Raw genomic sequence first — 12,414 nt, forward strand, 5'->3', positions numbered from 1 at the left:
ATGTGTCCATGAGAGATTTTTTTTTTAAAGACAGAGATGGGAACAAGAGGGTCTCAGCCAAGAATAGTGGAATCCCCCAAAGCAGCCACAGACCCTCTCAGGGCAGACTCCCACTGGAGGGGACCGGGACCTGGACCCCGCCTCCTGCCCCAGAGCCTTCCAGAGCGTGGTCCAGGCTCGGGCGCAGGCTGCCGCGCTTGGCTCTCGCCCACCTTTCATCATCGCTTTGCTCAGTTGAGCTCGCCCCTCCTGCACGGTCTGTCAGAGCTGCCATTCTCACTCCGGTTCTCGTGGGACCGATTGACCCAGGGGAGTCATCCTTGACCAGCCTGTGACCCACGGCCTCCTATGTGAAGAAATGGAAGGAATCTAACACAGTGTGAAGTAAGTCAGACAGAGGAAGACAAATATCACGTATCACTCCTGTGTGGAATCTAATTTTTTAATATGACACACACAAAAAATGAACTTATTTATAAAACAAAAACAGATTCACAGATTTGGAAAACAAATTTACCGTCACCAAAGGGGAAATGTGGGAGGGAGGGAAATATGGGAGGGAGGGAAAAATTAGGAGCTTGGGATTAACATGCAGACACTGCTAGGTATAAAATAGATAACCAACAAGGACCTACTGTATAGCACAGGGAACTCCACTCAATATTCTGTAATAATCTATATGGGAAATGAATCTGAAAAAGAATGAATATATGATATGTATAACTGAATCACTGCGCTGTATATCTGAAACGAACACAGCACTGCAAATAAACTAGACTCCAATAAAATTTGTAAAGGAAGAAGTGGAAAGAATCTCGAGCTCACTGGGAGCAGCCAGCCATTGCAAGCCAGATCTGGATCCCAGCTTATTCTTATTTATAGGGAGGTTAATGAAAGAGAAAGTGTTAGTCGTTCAGTCATGTCGCACTCTTTACGACCCCATGGTCTCTAGCCCGCCAGGCTCCTCTGTCCAAGGGATTTCCAGGCAAGAATACTGGAGTGGGTTGCCATGCCCTCCTCCAGGGGATCTTCCTGACTCAAGTATCAAAACCAGGTCTCCTGCGCTGCAGGCAGATTCTTTACCATCTGAGCCACCAGGGAGGCACTGGGAAGGTTAATTTCAGTTTCAGTTCAGTCACTCCATCGTGTGTCTGACTCCTTGAGACCCCGTGGGGAGGTTAATGGCTCTTGTCAAATACACCCTGATGCTGGGTGACTTGGGGCCCCATCCCTCCCGGGACCTGTGTGCTGTGTGTCTCGGAGTCAAGAGCCTCAATTAGACTCAGGCGTTTCCTCCAAGCCTTTCTGTCCCGGCCTAGGAAGCCACGACCTGAGCAGCTCAAAGAAAGGCTTTATTGGATTCTCCACATGTGGTTTGGATTAAAGAAACACACACACACACACACACAACACGCACATTTCAAATCCTTAGGTTCCGTCTTACGTTCCAATCTAGAGGACGGGCCTCAACACTTCTGACAGCTCAGCCGAAAGCACAGGGCTCTGCGGGAAAGGTTCTAAGAGTCTCCGGAACATCTCCACCCTACCCGATGGTTCTCACCACCACAGCTACATAGTGTTCTTCCTTTCCCTGCAGGGGAGGAGCCACCTGAACCATGAGAAGGAGATGTTTGCCCAGGACCACCCTGAAGTGAACTCCCTGGAGGAGGTGGTGAGGCTGGTGAAGCCCACGGCCATCATAGGTAGGAGGAGGGGGCGGCCCACTGCTCAGCCCAGCTAATTCTCTTGACTTGCAGGCGGAGACTGAGGCTCAACACGGGGGCTTCAGCAACCCGTGGAGATGCAGCTCTTTCCCCTCACATCCAATTCAGTGCTTTTATTGAGTTATTGACTTATTGCTGCATGTGAACCATAGAACGGAGGCACCACGCTGGGCTTCATGATGCGGAATTACTCCATAGAGCGGAAAAATGCAGGCTGGTCTCTCTGACCAAGATGAAATGAGCTCCTTGGAGGGGACCCTAGCATCACCCCTCTCCTGGGGGGAGCAGCCCACTCTAAAGGGCAGTGGCCAGGAATGCCTTCACAGATGTATCTTCACTGGCCAGGGGCCTGGGACAGACCAGTGGTCCCTTAGGACTTAACAGGGGTCTCAGCCAGCTCAAGCAGGTTTTTCTTTTCTCTCATCCTCTGTTGTCCCCATGGCCGATGACATCCCCCAAGACTCCTGAGCCTTCTGCGCTGTATCTAGTTGCCCGCCAGCACCACCAGGAGAGGAATGGGGTGTTTATAAAGCGTAGGCATCCCCACTACCCACCTTCTCCCCGTAGGTGTTGCTGCCATCGCAGGAGCCTTCACGGAGCAGATCCTGAGGGACATGGCCTCCTTCCACGAGCACCCAATCATCTTTGCCCTGAGCAACCCCACCAGCAAGGCCGAGTGCACGGCTGAGAAGTGCTACCGGGTCACCGAGGTCAGCGGGGAGTGCTTCCTGCCCCAGGCTGAGAGGACACAGTAACAGTGACTATGAGTCGCCCTATGAGTAGGGTGGGGAAAAAAATGAAGCTGGCCCCCAAACCCAGGTCTGGCTCCAAAGCCACGGCTCTTACCATTATGCCTTGGTGCTCAGGGTCCCCTCACATAGAGCTTTGACCAGAACTCGAGGTGCTGGTAGACTCTGCACACCTGGCTTGGCTCTCTGGGGAGGTGACAAGTTAGAAAGGCACGCCTTCCCCTTCCGGTGGTTTTGTGGCTGCCGGGGAGCCTGGTGGGAGCTCGGTTTCCGGTCAGATGAACAGGCCTGCTTTTAGCACCCGCAGCGTCCTCAGCAGAATGCCGAGCACTCAGGAGAAGACGGAGAGGGGTCAACGTTCGGGAGACCAGACTAGGCCACCATCAGTCCCGCAACCCGTCTCCAAGCTCCGTCTCTGGTTTTCTTCCCACCCCCAGGGCCGAGGGATCTTTGCCAGCGGAAGTCCTTTTCCAAGCGTGACTCTGGAGGATGGCAGGACCTTCTTTCCGGGGCAGGGCAACAACGCCTACGTGTTCCCCGGCGTGGCCCTGGGAGTCATTGCCGGCGGGATCCGGCACATCCCGGATGAGATCTTCCTCCTGACAGCAGAGGTATCCCTGTTCCCTGCTCCTGCATGCTCCCGGGAGGGCCTACGCTACTCCCTGAAGACTCCTTGTCTTGTTTCTGCTACTTCCTGCCCCCCAAGTCCTTCAATGTCAAGCTTCTCTCAAGATCACCTTGAGGCTTGAACGTCTCTGAAAACACATGCTCTAAGGGGCGCGAAGTGGGATAAGGAAGAGTCAGTGGGAGGGAGTGTTGGCAGGAGGCCCTGGCACTGAGGGGACATACCTGGCGGGGCTCCCTGCCTCCCAGCAGTACTCGTGTGCCTGCCAAGAACAGAAATGCCACCAAAGCCACCTCAAACAGTGGGCTCATGAACCATGACAAGCAATTGATTCTTCCGACCGTGGGTGCTGGCCAGGTTACTGGTAACTGGTAGCAAAATAAGCCCCACTAGGGCAGCTTTCTCGGGGAAGGCACTGGCACCCCACTCCAGTACTTTTGCCTGGAAAATCCCATGGACGGAGAAGCCTGGTAGGCTGCAGTCCATGGGGTCGCTAAGAGTCGGGCATGACTGAGCGACTTCACTTTCACTTTTCACTTTCATGCCTTGGAGAAGGAAATGGCAACCCACTCCAGTGTTCTTGCCTGGAGAATCCCAGGGACGGCGGAGCCTGGTGGGCTGCCATCTATGGGGTCGCACAGAGTCAAACACAACTGAAGCGACTTAGCAGCAGCAGCAGTGGGTCAGCTTTCTATAAGGAAGGTTGCAGGCTGGGTTGGCCTGCTCCGAGTACCCCTATCTTGAGCACAGACATGGATGTACACCTGCTCCAGGTACCTTACTAGAAAAGCTCCCAGAAGGGCTCTTTACTGGGCATGGTGAAAACAATGAAAGAATTCATTGAGAATGACAGCCCACATTCAAAATAATGGTTTTTAATAACAGTTACAGTGGCTGACATTTATCAGTCGCTTACTAAATACCAGGCGCTTCACATTTATCTTCACTCTGAGGAACCACGGCAATAGAAATGTTTCTGTTGGAAAGTTAAGCTAATCCCAACTATGTTGTTGTCATCGTTCAGTCGCTGAGTTGTGTCGGACTCTTTTCGACCCCATGGCCTGCAGCACATCAGGCTCCTCTGTCCTCCACTATCTCCCAGAGTTTGCTCAAACTCATGTCCATTGAGTTGGTGATGCCACCCAACCATCTCATCCTCTGCTGCCCCTTTCTCCTCCTGCCTTCAGCCTTTCCCAGCATCAGGGGCTTTTCCAACAAGTTAGCTCTACACATCAGGTGACCAAAGTATTAGAGCTTTAGCTTCAGCACCAGCCCTTGCAGTGAATATTCAGGGTTGATTTCCTTTAGGATTGACTGGTTTGATCTCCTTACAGTCCAAAGGACTCTCAAAACTATAAACAAATATCAAATACATTCATCCCCAGTGAGCTCCAAAGGCTCAACTGTGATCTCTGGCCTGTGTCTGCATTCCCCTCTCACCACGGCACTGGGGAGAGCCCCAAACCAGCATGACACAGAACAGCTTCCACACAGCCATACCCAGTCCTGCTCTTATGAGCCCCACAAGAAACTACCTGCGTCACGCACCAAGTTTCTTCTTCCTGTGTCTCTTGGAGGCCCGTCAGCCTCACACAAGCCTCGTGCACACTAGCTCTGGTTTTGTGCTGTGGTTCTGTCCCTCTTGTCTAAGTATTTTGTGTTTGTATTTCTTCTGGTTGCTCTGATTGGTGGTGGTGATGTTTTGGTGGCATGGGCAGAACTGTCTGAAACTCCCACTGGATAAGAAGAGTCACTTCCTGCTTGGAGTTGGCATGCAAGCAGGTTCCCTGATGTGCAGAAACACGGTTGCCAGAGCCTTCCTGTGCAACCCCCAGAGACATCTTCCCAACCCCCACCTCGTGCTGTGGGACAGCTCCACTCCATCGTTTCCGAAATAGTGTCCATGAATTAAGCAGGAACCCCTCCTGAATCTACTTGTCAGTCACTTGCTATGAGCACAAGGCCCCTGCCTCCCTGGAGCTGACAGTCTGGTCTTCAAAGTCCTGGCAGGTTACATTTCTGAAAAGGGTGCTTTTAAATTAAGATAACTTCAGTTGCATCTGATTTCTCTATATAAAAAGTAATATGTATTTTAGGAGATTTACATGCGCTATCTCATGTCATCTTGACAGCCTGGTAAAATACAGCGATCATCCCTGTGTTATAGACAAGGAAACAGGCACCGAGAGGGGTCACCTGGCTTGTGAGCAATGCGCCAGGAGGGCCCCAGGCAATGTGCCTTGAAGCCACAGCAGAGCATTGGCAATGCCCAGCGTCTTAGAAGCAACCACACCTACTGCGATCCAACTCATCACTGCAGAAGCTTTCTAGCTGCAGATCTATCCCTTGGAATCCTGCTTCCCTCTGATCAGTCCATCCTCAATAGCTCCACAGAGGATCCTTCAAAGCTGTGAACAGGCCCTCTTGTCTCCTAAACTTCAGACTTTTATATGGCTCATTGATGCTCCCAGGAAAGTCCAAACCCCTTCATGCGGTTCATCCCAGGCCCTCCTTCCCTCCCCCTGCCATCAGCCTATCCATCCTTTGCACAGTCATGCTCTCTCTTCCCTCCAGGAATTCTCATGTGCTATTCCTTCTCCTCTCTTCAAGGAATTCATACTTGGCCCTTCAGGTCTTAGCTTCTGTCTTTTCTTCTGGATGCCTTTTTTTATTTTTATAAAGAGTGAGTCTGCGCCTGGCTCTTCTCTCTCTGAACAGGGTCTTACCCTTCTCTCTCTGCTGCCTGCGTCTACCTCAGCTGCTCCATCTCCCTCTCTCATGTCACCAGCCTTGCCTCATCTTCTGTTGTTGTTGTTGTTGTTGTTGTTGTTGTTGTTGTTGTTTTGCCTCACCATGAGGCATATAGGATTTTAGTTCCCTGACCAGGGATTGAACTTGCATCCCCTTGCGTCTTCCACATTGGAGGGCTTCCCTGGTGGCTCAGTGGTAAAGAATCCACCTGCCAATGCAGGAGACTCAGATTCAATTCCTGGGTTGGGAAGATCCCCTGGAGGAGGAAATGGCAACCCACTGCAGTCTTCTTGCCTAGAGAAGTCCATGAACAAGGAGCCTGGCAGACTAGTCCATGGAGTCTCAAATGAGTCAGACATGACTTAGCGACTAAACAACAAAACCCCCTGCACTGGAAGCGTGGGGTCTCAACCACTGGACCACCAGGAGGGCCCTGGAGGGCTGGGCCCTGCCCTCCTCTATGCCTGTCTCTCCCTTCCTTGCCGTCACTCTAATCGTTCATTTTCCACTGACGCCAGCCTCCAGGAAGGAAAAGACTGGCTTCTCCGCCATGCCCTTCCGCACCTAGCACAGAGCCTGGCAAGTCGCAGGGCTCTGTGAAGGCTGGGCTGAGTGAACAGAAAGGAGAAAGCCAAGCGTGAGAACACAGCCCACGTCCCTCCCATCTGCCAGACTCTGAGGCAAGACTAGCTCCTTTCTCAGTCTGTTCTGGGACACAAGACTTCTTATGTGGCTTTTCCCCAGATTTAAACTTGACACAAGGCGGGGTGGGGGTGGATTCAGAGCCACATCAAAGAGGCTGTTCTGCAAGGCTGGATGAGCACCAGGCCCCCGGCAGGAGGAAGAGGCTTGCGGAGGAGGGCTGCCCCTCAGAGAGCAGCCCTGGATCAGGGAGGGTGTCCCAGGGTGAAGGCTGGGAGCATTTATGCAGGGAGCTGGTACTGCCAGTTGTGGGGTCACTTGCTGGAAAAGCAGCTATCTTCACCAGGGCCAGGGCTGGGACAGCGAATCAAGGAGCCCTGAATACAGAGACACAGGACAGTCATGATGGACGCCCAGGATGCTCCTAAGCGTGTGGAAAGGGCTGGAGCTCAGGAATCGAGGGACTCAGGCATCTCAAGGCAACAGGCTAGGCCAGCCAGGGGGTCCCGGAGTCTGCTCTGTGCACGCGTGCTTAGTTGGCCCAGTCATGTCCAACTCTTTGCGACCCCAGGGGCTATAACCCGCCAGGCTCCTCTGTCCATGGGATGCTCCAGGCAAGAATACCGGAGTGGGTTGGAATTTCCTTCTGCAGGGGATCTTCCCGACCCAGGGATCAAATCCACGTCTCTGCGTCCCCTGCACTGGCAGGCGGGTTGTTTACCAGCTGCTCTGCGAGTCACTAGTTTGTTCATCTTGGCCCTAGTGGTTTTCCTTCAGAATTCAGAGAGCCTCATGTTGTTTAAAGCCTCAGCTAGTCTCAAAGGACATAAAGGGTGTGTCCTTGTTGTAAGCCTAAGCTTTAAGCACCCCAGGGCCACGAGGTGGTGAGACAACAGTGGAAACTGCAGTGACTGGCCACCTGTAAGGGGCAAGGTGAGTCTCCAGTGTACTGGGTCGAGCTCGTTCTGGAAAGGCAGAAAATCAGCTTATTCCTCTCCCTTGTCTCTCCCCAGCAAATTGCCCAAGAGGTCTCTGAGCACCATCTGTCACAGGGGAGACTGTACCCGCCCCTCAGCACCATCCGAGACGTGTCTCTGAGAATCGCCATCAAAGTAAGGGACTCCTCACCCCCTAAACATGGGTAGTGGCATCCGTCAACTCTGTCTGACTTTAGGGGGACTGAGGGGAGGGCAGCGCTGGACACGTCCTGGCTCCCCGGCCTTCACTGCATGCTCCCCAGAGGCTGCTGACAAACTCTGGCCTGTAGCTCGAGCCCCATCCTGACACCCACTCAGGGCAGTTCTGGGAAGCTCCTGCACTTCCCCTCAGAAACCAGACAGAAAGGTCATCAAAGTCCATAGTTTTGTGGACCAGAACGTGGGTGGGATTTTTAAAAAATGAATCATAAGTGCCCATTTATACAGAAAGGTCAACTTGCATAGCATCATGGAAAGAGCTTGGGCTGTGGAGTCCCAGCCCTGCCAGTCAGCAGCAGAGGCACCTCAGGACAATCACTGCACCTCCCTGGGCCTCAGTTTCCTTCTTTTCCAGAGAATTCCTCTCTCCCAAAGTTTTGGGTCTTCCCTGCTGGCTCAGTGGTAAAGATGTGGGTTAGATCCCTGGGTTGGGAAAATTCTCTAGAGAAGGAGATGGCAAACCACTCCAGTATTCTTGTCTGGAGATTCCCATGGACAGAGGAGCCTGGCGATCTACAGTCCATGGGATCGCAAAGAGTTGGACATGACTGAGCAACAAAACAACAACTCCCAGAGCTTTGGAGGACATTAAAAGAGAACAGCTTGAAAAAGCTCCACACTTGGCACCTTTCTGGCTAGAGTAGATGCTCATGCTTTCTCTTTCTCTCAGGATGGCTGGGCCACGGGGTGATCAAGTTCATGGAATAGTCTAAGTATAAATGCCACCCAACAGACGACGCAGAGATGATGGGTATTCAGAGAACCAGAACATAGAGCCCTAAAGAATGACCTAACACTGATAATTGTTGCATCTGGATGACAAATACACGAGGGTTTATTATACTGTTATTTCTATAATTTCTATTAATATATATTTTACATTTTCTATAAGTTTTAAGAGTAATTTCAGAAAATGCATTGCACGACAGACAGCATGCGCTCCCCAAGAGTTGTCCCGTGTGTTCCAGAATCAGACTGTGGGGCTTGTTGTCCTCAAGCCCAACTGTCCAGCTGATAGTCCAGCTCCACCCTGTCCAGTTCCTTCCTTTCAGGGATATTTAGCTTCATCCTCTTGTGAAGCCAAAGCTAATACCCAAAGAACATTGTCCAAGCTGTTCTTTGAATTCAGGCCGCGTTTAGGAGAGACAAAGTATCAGGTACTGAACACTTTTGCCTGCTACCTAACTTTATCCTCACGCCATGCCAGAGGAAGCTGTCATTACGCCCACTTCACAGATGCGGAAACTGAGGCTCAGCCAGGATGGCATCACTACCAAGGACCCACAGGCAATCGGAAGCAGAAGCAGACTTTAGCCTGAAGCCTCTTGACCCTGACCGTGTTTATTCCACTGTGTCAGAGCTCCCTTACGAGGCAGAAAGCTCTAGCTCCTTCCTCTCCAGTGGCTTCAGGGGCCACATGCCTGCCGCGGGTGTATCCCCCCCTTCCACAAGCTCCCAAACGAGGGTCTTCAGGCAGGCTCCTCCTTACAGCCAGTTCCTCAGTCACACATATCTTTCCCTAGGTCCTCGACTTCGCGTACAAACACAACCTGGCCTCCTACTACCCAGAGCCCGAGGACAAGGAGGCTTTTGTAAGGTCTCTGGTCTATACTCCAGAATATGACTCCTTTACGCTGGACAGCTACACTTGGCCCGAGGAAGCCATGAATGTCCAGACCATCTGATGCAACCTCAAAGGCTGGGATAGGGCTGGGTGAAGCCCAGGGTAACACTGACAATATAAATGGGTTCAAAAATGGCCATCCTTGTCATTGTGTTTTTCCTTTGAACTTTCTGGTGTGAGGGGAGAGGCCCAGGCATAAGATGAGTAAGAGCTTTGTCCCTGAAGGAGGCCTTGGGTTCACTTTTCTGTAACCCTCCTCAGGCTTCCTTCCCAAGAATTTCTTCATCCACCAATTGCTAACTTTTGGCTAGACCTTGTGGAAATCTAGAATCTGCCTTGACAAGGTCTGGGGTCTAGTAGAGGAGATGAGATATGGGCACAAGGCATTTTGCCTCCAGGGAGAAAGTAGTTAAGTCCCTGAAAGAACTGCAGATAAAGGTCATGTGCTCAGAGAAGGGAGAGGATCCTTCCTATGAGGGCATAAGAGAAGGCTTCATGGCGACCCACCCACCAGGGAGTTCAGTCTCTGCTGGACGAATACACACCCTTCAAGACTCAGAGGGCGTGAGAGCTGAGTGGCTCGAAGCAACTCACAAGTCAGAAATGGTCACTGCCCTGTGGGTTGCTGAGTGTGGGCATGCCCTTGTGGTTATTACCAAAAGGAAAACCAGAGAAATGTGGGTGGGGACAGTCAGCAAACCAAGGAGGAAGAGAGGCTGTGAGGGGAAGGGCACCGTGGGGAGCGTGAGAGAAGACTTGATTTCATGTTCCTGACTCAGGGATGCTCTCCTCTGCCCTTCACACTCTGAAGTAGTTCATCAAACTGGAAAAGCTTTCCTACAGAAGGCTGTCAGTCTGTGTGTCTCTTATACCAGGTTGAGTCATAGCTTTCACCTCCCTTGTGTCCAGCAGAGCCCACACCATGGGGAGGGTTGGGCAGCTGGGGGGGGACGAGCTTGTGGCCCTCACAGTGGAAGACACTGCTAAATTGCTAACATCTACTGGCATGGCAGCGTCCAGCCTCCACTTTCATTGAGTGACACCAGAAAGAACAATCCATGCCCAGAGACCTACCACTGTCCACCCTCCTGCTGCCAGCTCAGCCTGAGGGTCTCCGCTGCCCACCATGAGCCGGCCCTACGTGCCACTCCTCAGGGACAGGCCAGGGGGGCGCCTGGGATCCTGGAAGAGTGATTAGCAGAGACATCACGTCACCCCCTGCCTAGGTCTTACTCTTCCAACACCTCCTTCCTGGGTGCTGGTGCTCAGCCAGGAATACCGAGGAAACATCCCCGTTCTGTAATCTGTGGCCGCATTCTGAGGACCTCTCATGGTCAGAAGAGGGCTTGAAGAGTGAAGCTGGAATCTGGACAACAGGGAGCCTTTCACATCTTTTCTACGTCCTGTCCCACAACTTCCTCTGTATCCCAACTGCACCTTCTTTATACTCGATGTGACAGAAAAGAAAAATAGTAGAGAAAATCAGTGAAACCAAAACAGGCTGACAAGATCAACTAAAATGACCAACTTTAGCTATGCTGACGGAAACAAGAAGAAGATAATTACATTTCCTGTGTTCCAAGCACAGGGATCATCTTGCTGGCACTGAGCACATGCGCTTCCAGGCCTGTGCCCTTACACATGCTTCGTCTCTACCTGCAAAGTCCTTCCCTCTGCTTCTCTGCCCTTTATCAGTTACATTTCAGTTCAACCAGCTTTCTGCCTGGAGACATCATTCATCATTGGAGTGCAAATACATTTGACTCCAGGAAGTCTTCTTGGACAGAATTAATAACTAAATTAGAAATCAACAACAGTAAAAAAGAAAATGGGAAGTTTCCAACTCTTTGGAAATTAAACAGTATATTTCTAAGTAAGTCATGGTAAGAAGAAATCACAAGATAAATTATGTATGTTGAATTAAATAAAGAAAAATAAAAATTACTGCTGCTGCTGCTAAGTCGCTTCAGTCGTGTCCAACTCTGTGTGACCCCAGAGACGGCAGCCCACCAGGCTCCCCCGTCCCTGGGATTCTCCAGGCAAGAACACTGGAGTGGGTTGCCATTTCCTTCTCCAAGGCATGAAAGTGAAAAGTGAAAGTGAAGTCGCTCAGTCGTGTCTAACTCTTGGCGACCCCATGGACTGCAGCCTACCAGGCTTCTCCATGGGATTTTCCAGGCAAGAGTACTGGAGTGGGGTGCCGTTGCCTTCTCCAAAAAATTAATGGGTTATAGCTAAAAATAGTGCCTAGAGGGAAATTTTAGAGCTTTAAATGCCAATATCAGGGGGGAAAAAAGAATAAAAGTCCTAAAACAATAACAAAGTTTCTCCTTAAGAAACTACAACAGGAAAAGCAAACAGAATTCAAAGCAAGCAAAGATTAGAGTAGAAATCAATAGACCTATAACAAATCAAAGAATTGAATTAGTAATTCAAAATCTTCCCACCAAGAAAAGCCCAGGCCAAGAATTCTTCATGGGTGAATTTTATCAAATATTTAAAGTATTAATAATACCAATCCTTCACAAACATTTTCAGAAAATGGAGGATGGAATACTTCCAAAATCATTCCATAATACTGGTACTACCCTGATATCAAAACCAGATAAAAAGCAACACACAAAAACTGCAGACCAATATCCTTCATGACTATAGATGCAAAATTCTAAACAAAATATTAGCAAGCCAAATGTATCAATATAAAAGAATTAAACACAACAAGTGGAATTTATCTCAGGAATGCAAAGTTGTTTTAACATTTAAAAACTGATCAACATAGTACATGATCTTACTAGAACAAAGGACACAAACCACCAGATCATGTCAATGGATGTGGAAAAAGCATCTTAAAATACCCAATACCTGTTTATGATAAAACTTTCAACAAACTAAGAGAACATCCTCAACCTAATGAAGAGCCAACAGCTAACATCATCCTTACAGGTGAAAGAATGAATACTTTCTCCCTAAGATCTGGAAGTTTGTTTCCACCACTTCTGGTCAACATTGAGGGTCTAGCCAATCAATTAAAAAAAAAAGTAAAAGGCATTCAGACTAGGGGTTGGGGGGAGAGTAAAACTGCCTTTATTTACAGATGACGTAT

General features: G+C 50.2%; 1 protein-coding gene across 4 annotated transcripts in view; it reads left to right on the plus strand.

Moving 5' to 3' along the window:
* The window catches only part of ME3 (malic enzyme 3), a 220,759-nt gene extending 211,311 nt beyond the window's left edge, over nt 1-9,448 (plus strand). For 3 of the 4 annotated variants that reach the window (XM_061406030.1, XM_061406029.1, XM_061406031.1), the window contains 5 exons: nt 1,598-1,703; nt 2,292-2,434; nt 2,911-3,084; nt 7,505-7,603; nt 9,211-9,448. In XM_061406030.1, the coding sequence (XP_061262014.1) occupies nt 1,598-1,703; nt 2,292-2,434; nt 2,911-3,084; nt 7,505-7,603; nt 9,211-9,372 (684 nt within the window). In that variant the 3' untranslated portion in view covers nt 9,373-9,448. Of the gene's footprint in view, nt 1-1,597; nt 1,704-2,291; nt 2,435-2,910; nt 3,085-7,143; nt 7,425-7,504; nt 7,604-9,210 lie in introns of those variants that run through there. The other variant, XR_009734485.1, reaches the window with a different exon arrangement.
* Nucleotides 9,449-12,414: the final 2,966 nt, after the last annotated feature.

Source organism: Bos javanicus, chromosome 29, assembly GCF_032452875.1.
Source record: "Bos javanicus breed banteng chromosome 29, ARS-OSU_banteng_1.0, whole genome shotgun sequence".
NCBI lineage: Eukaryota > Metazoa > Chordata > Mammalia > Artiodactyla > Bovidae > Bos > Bos javanicus.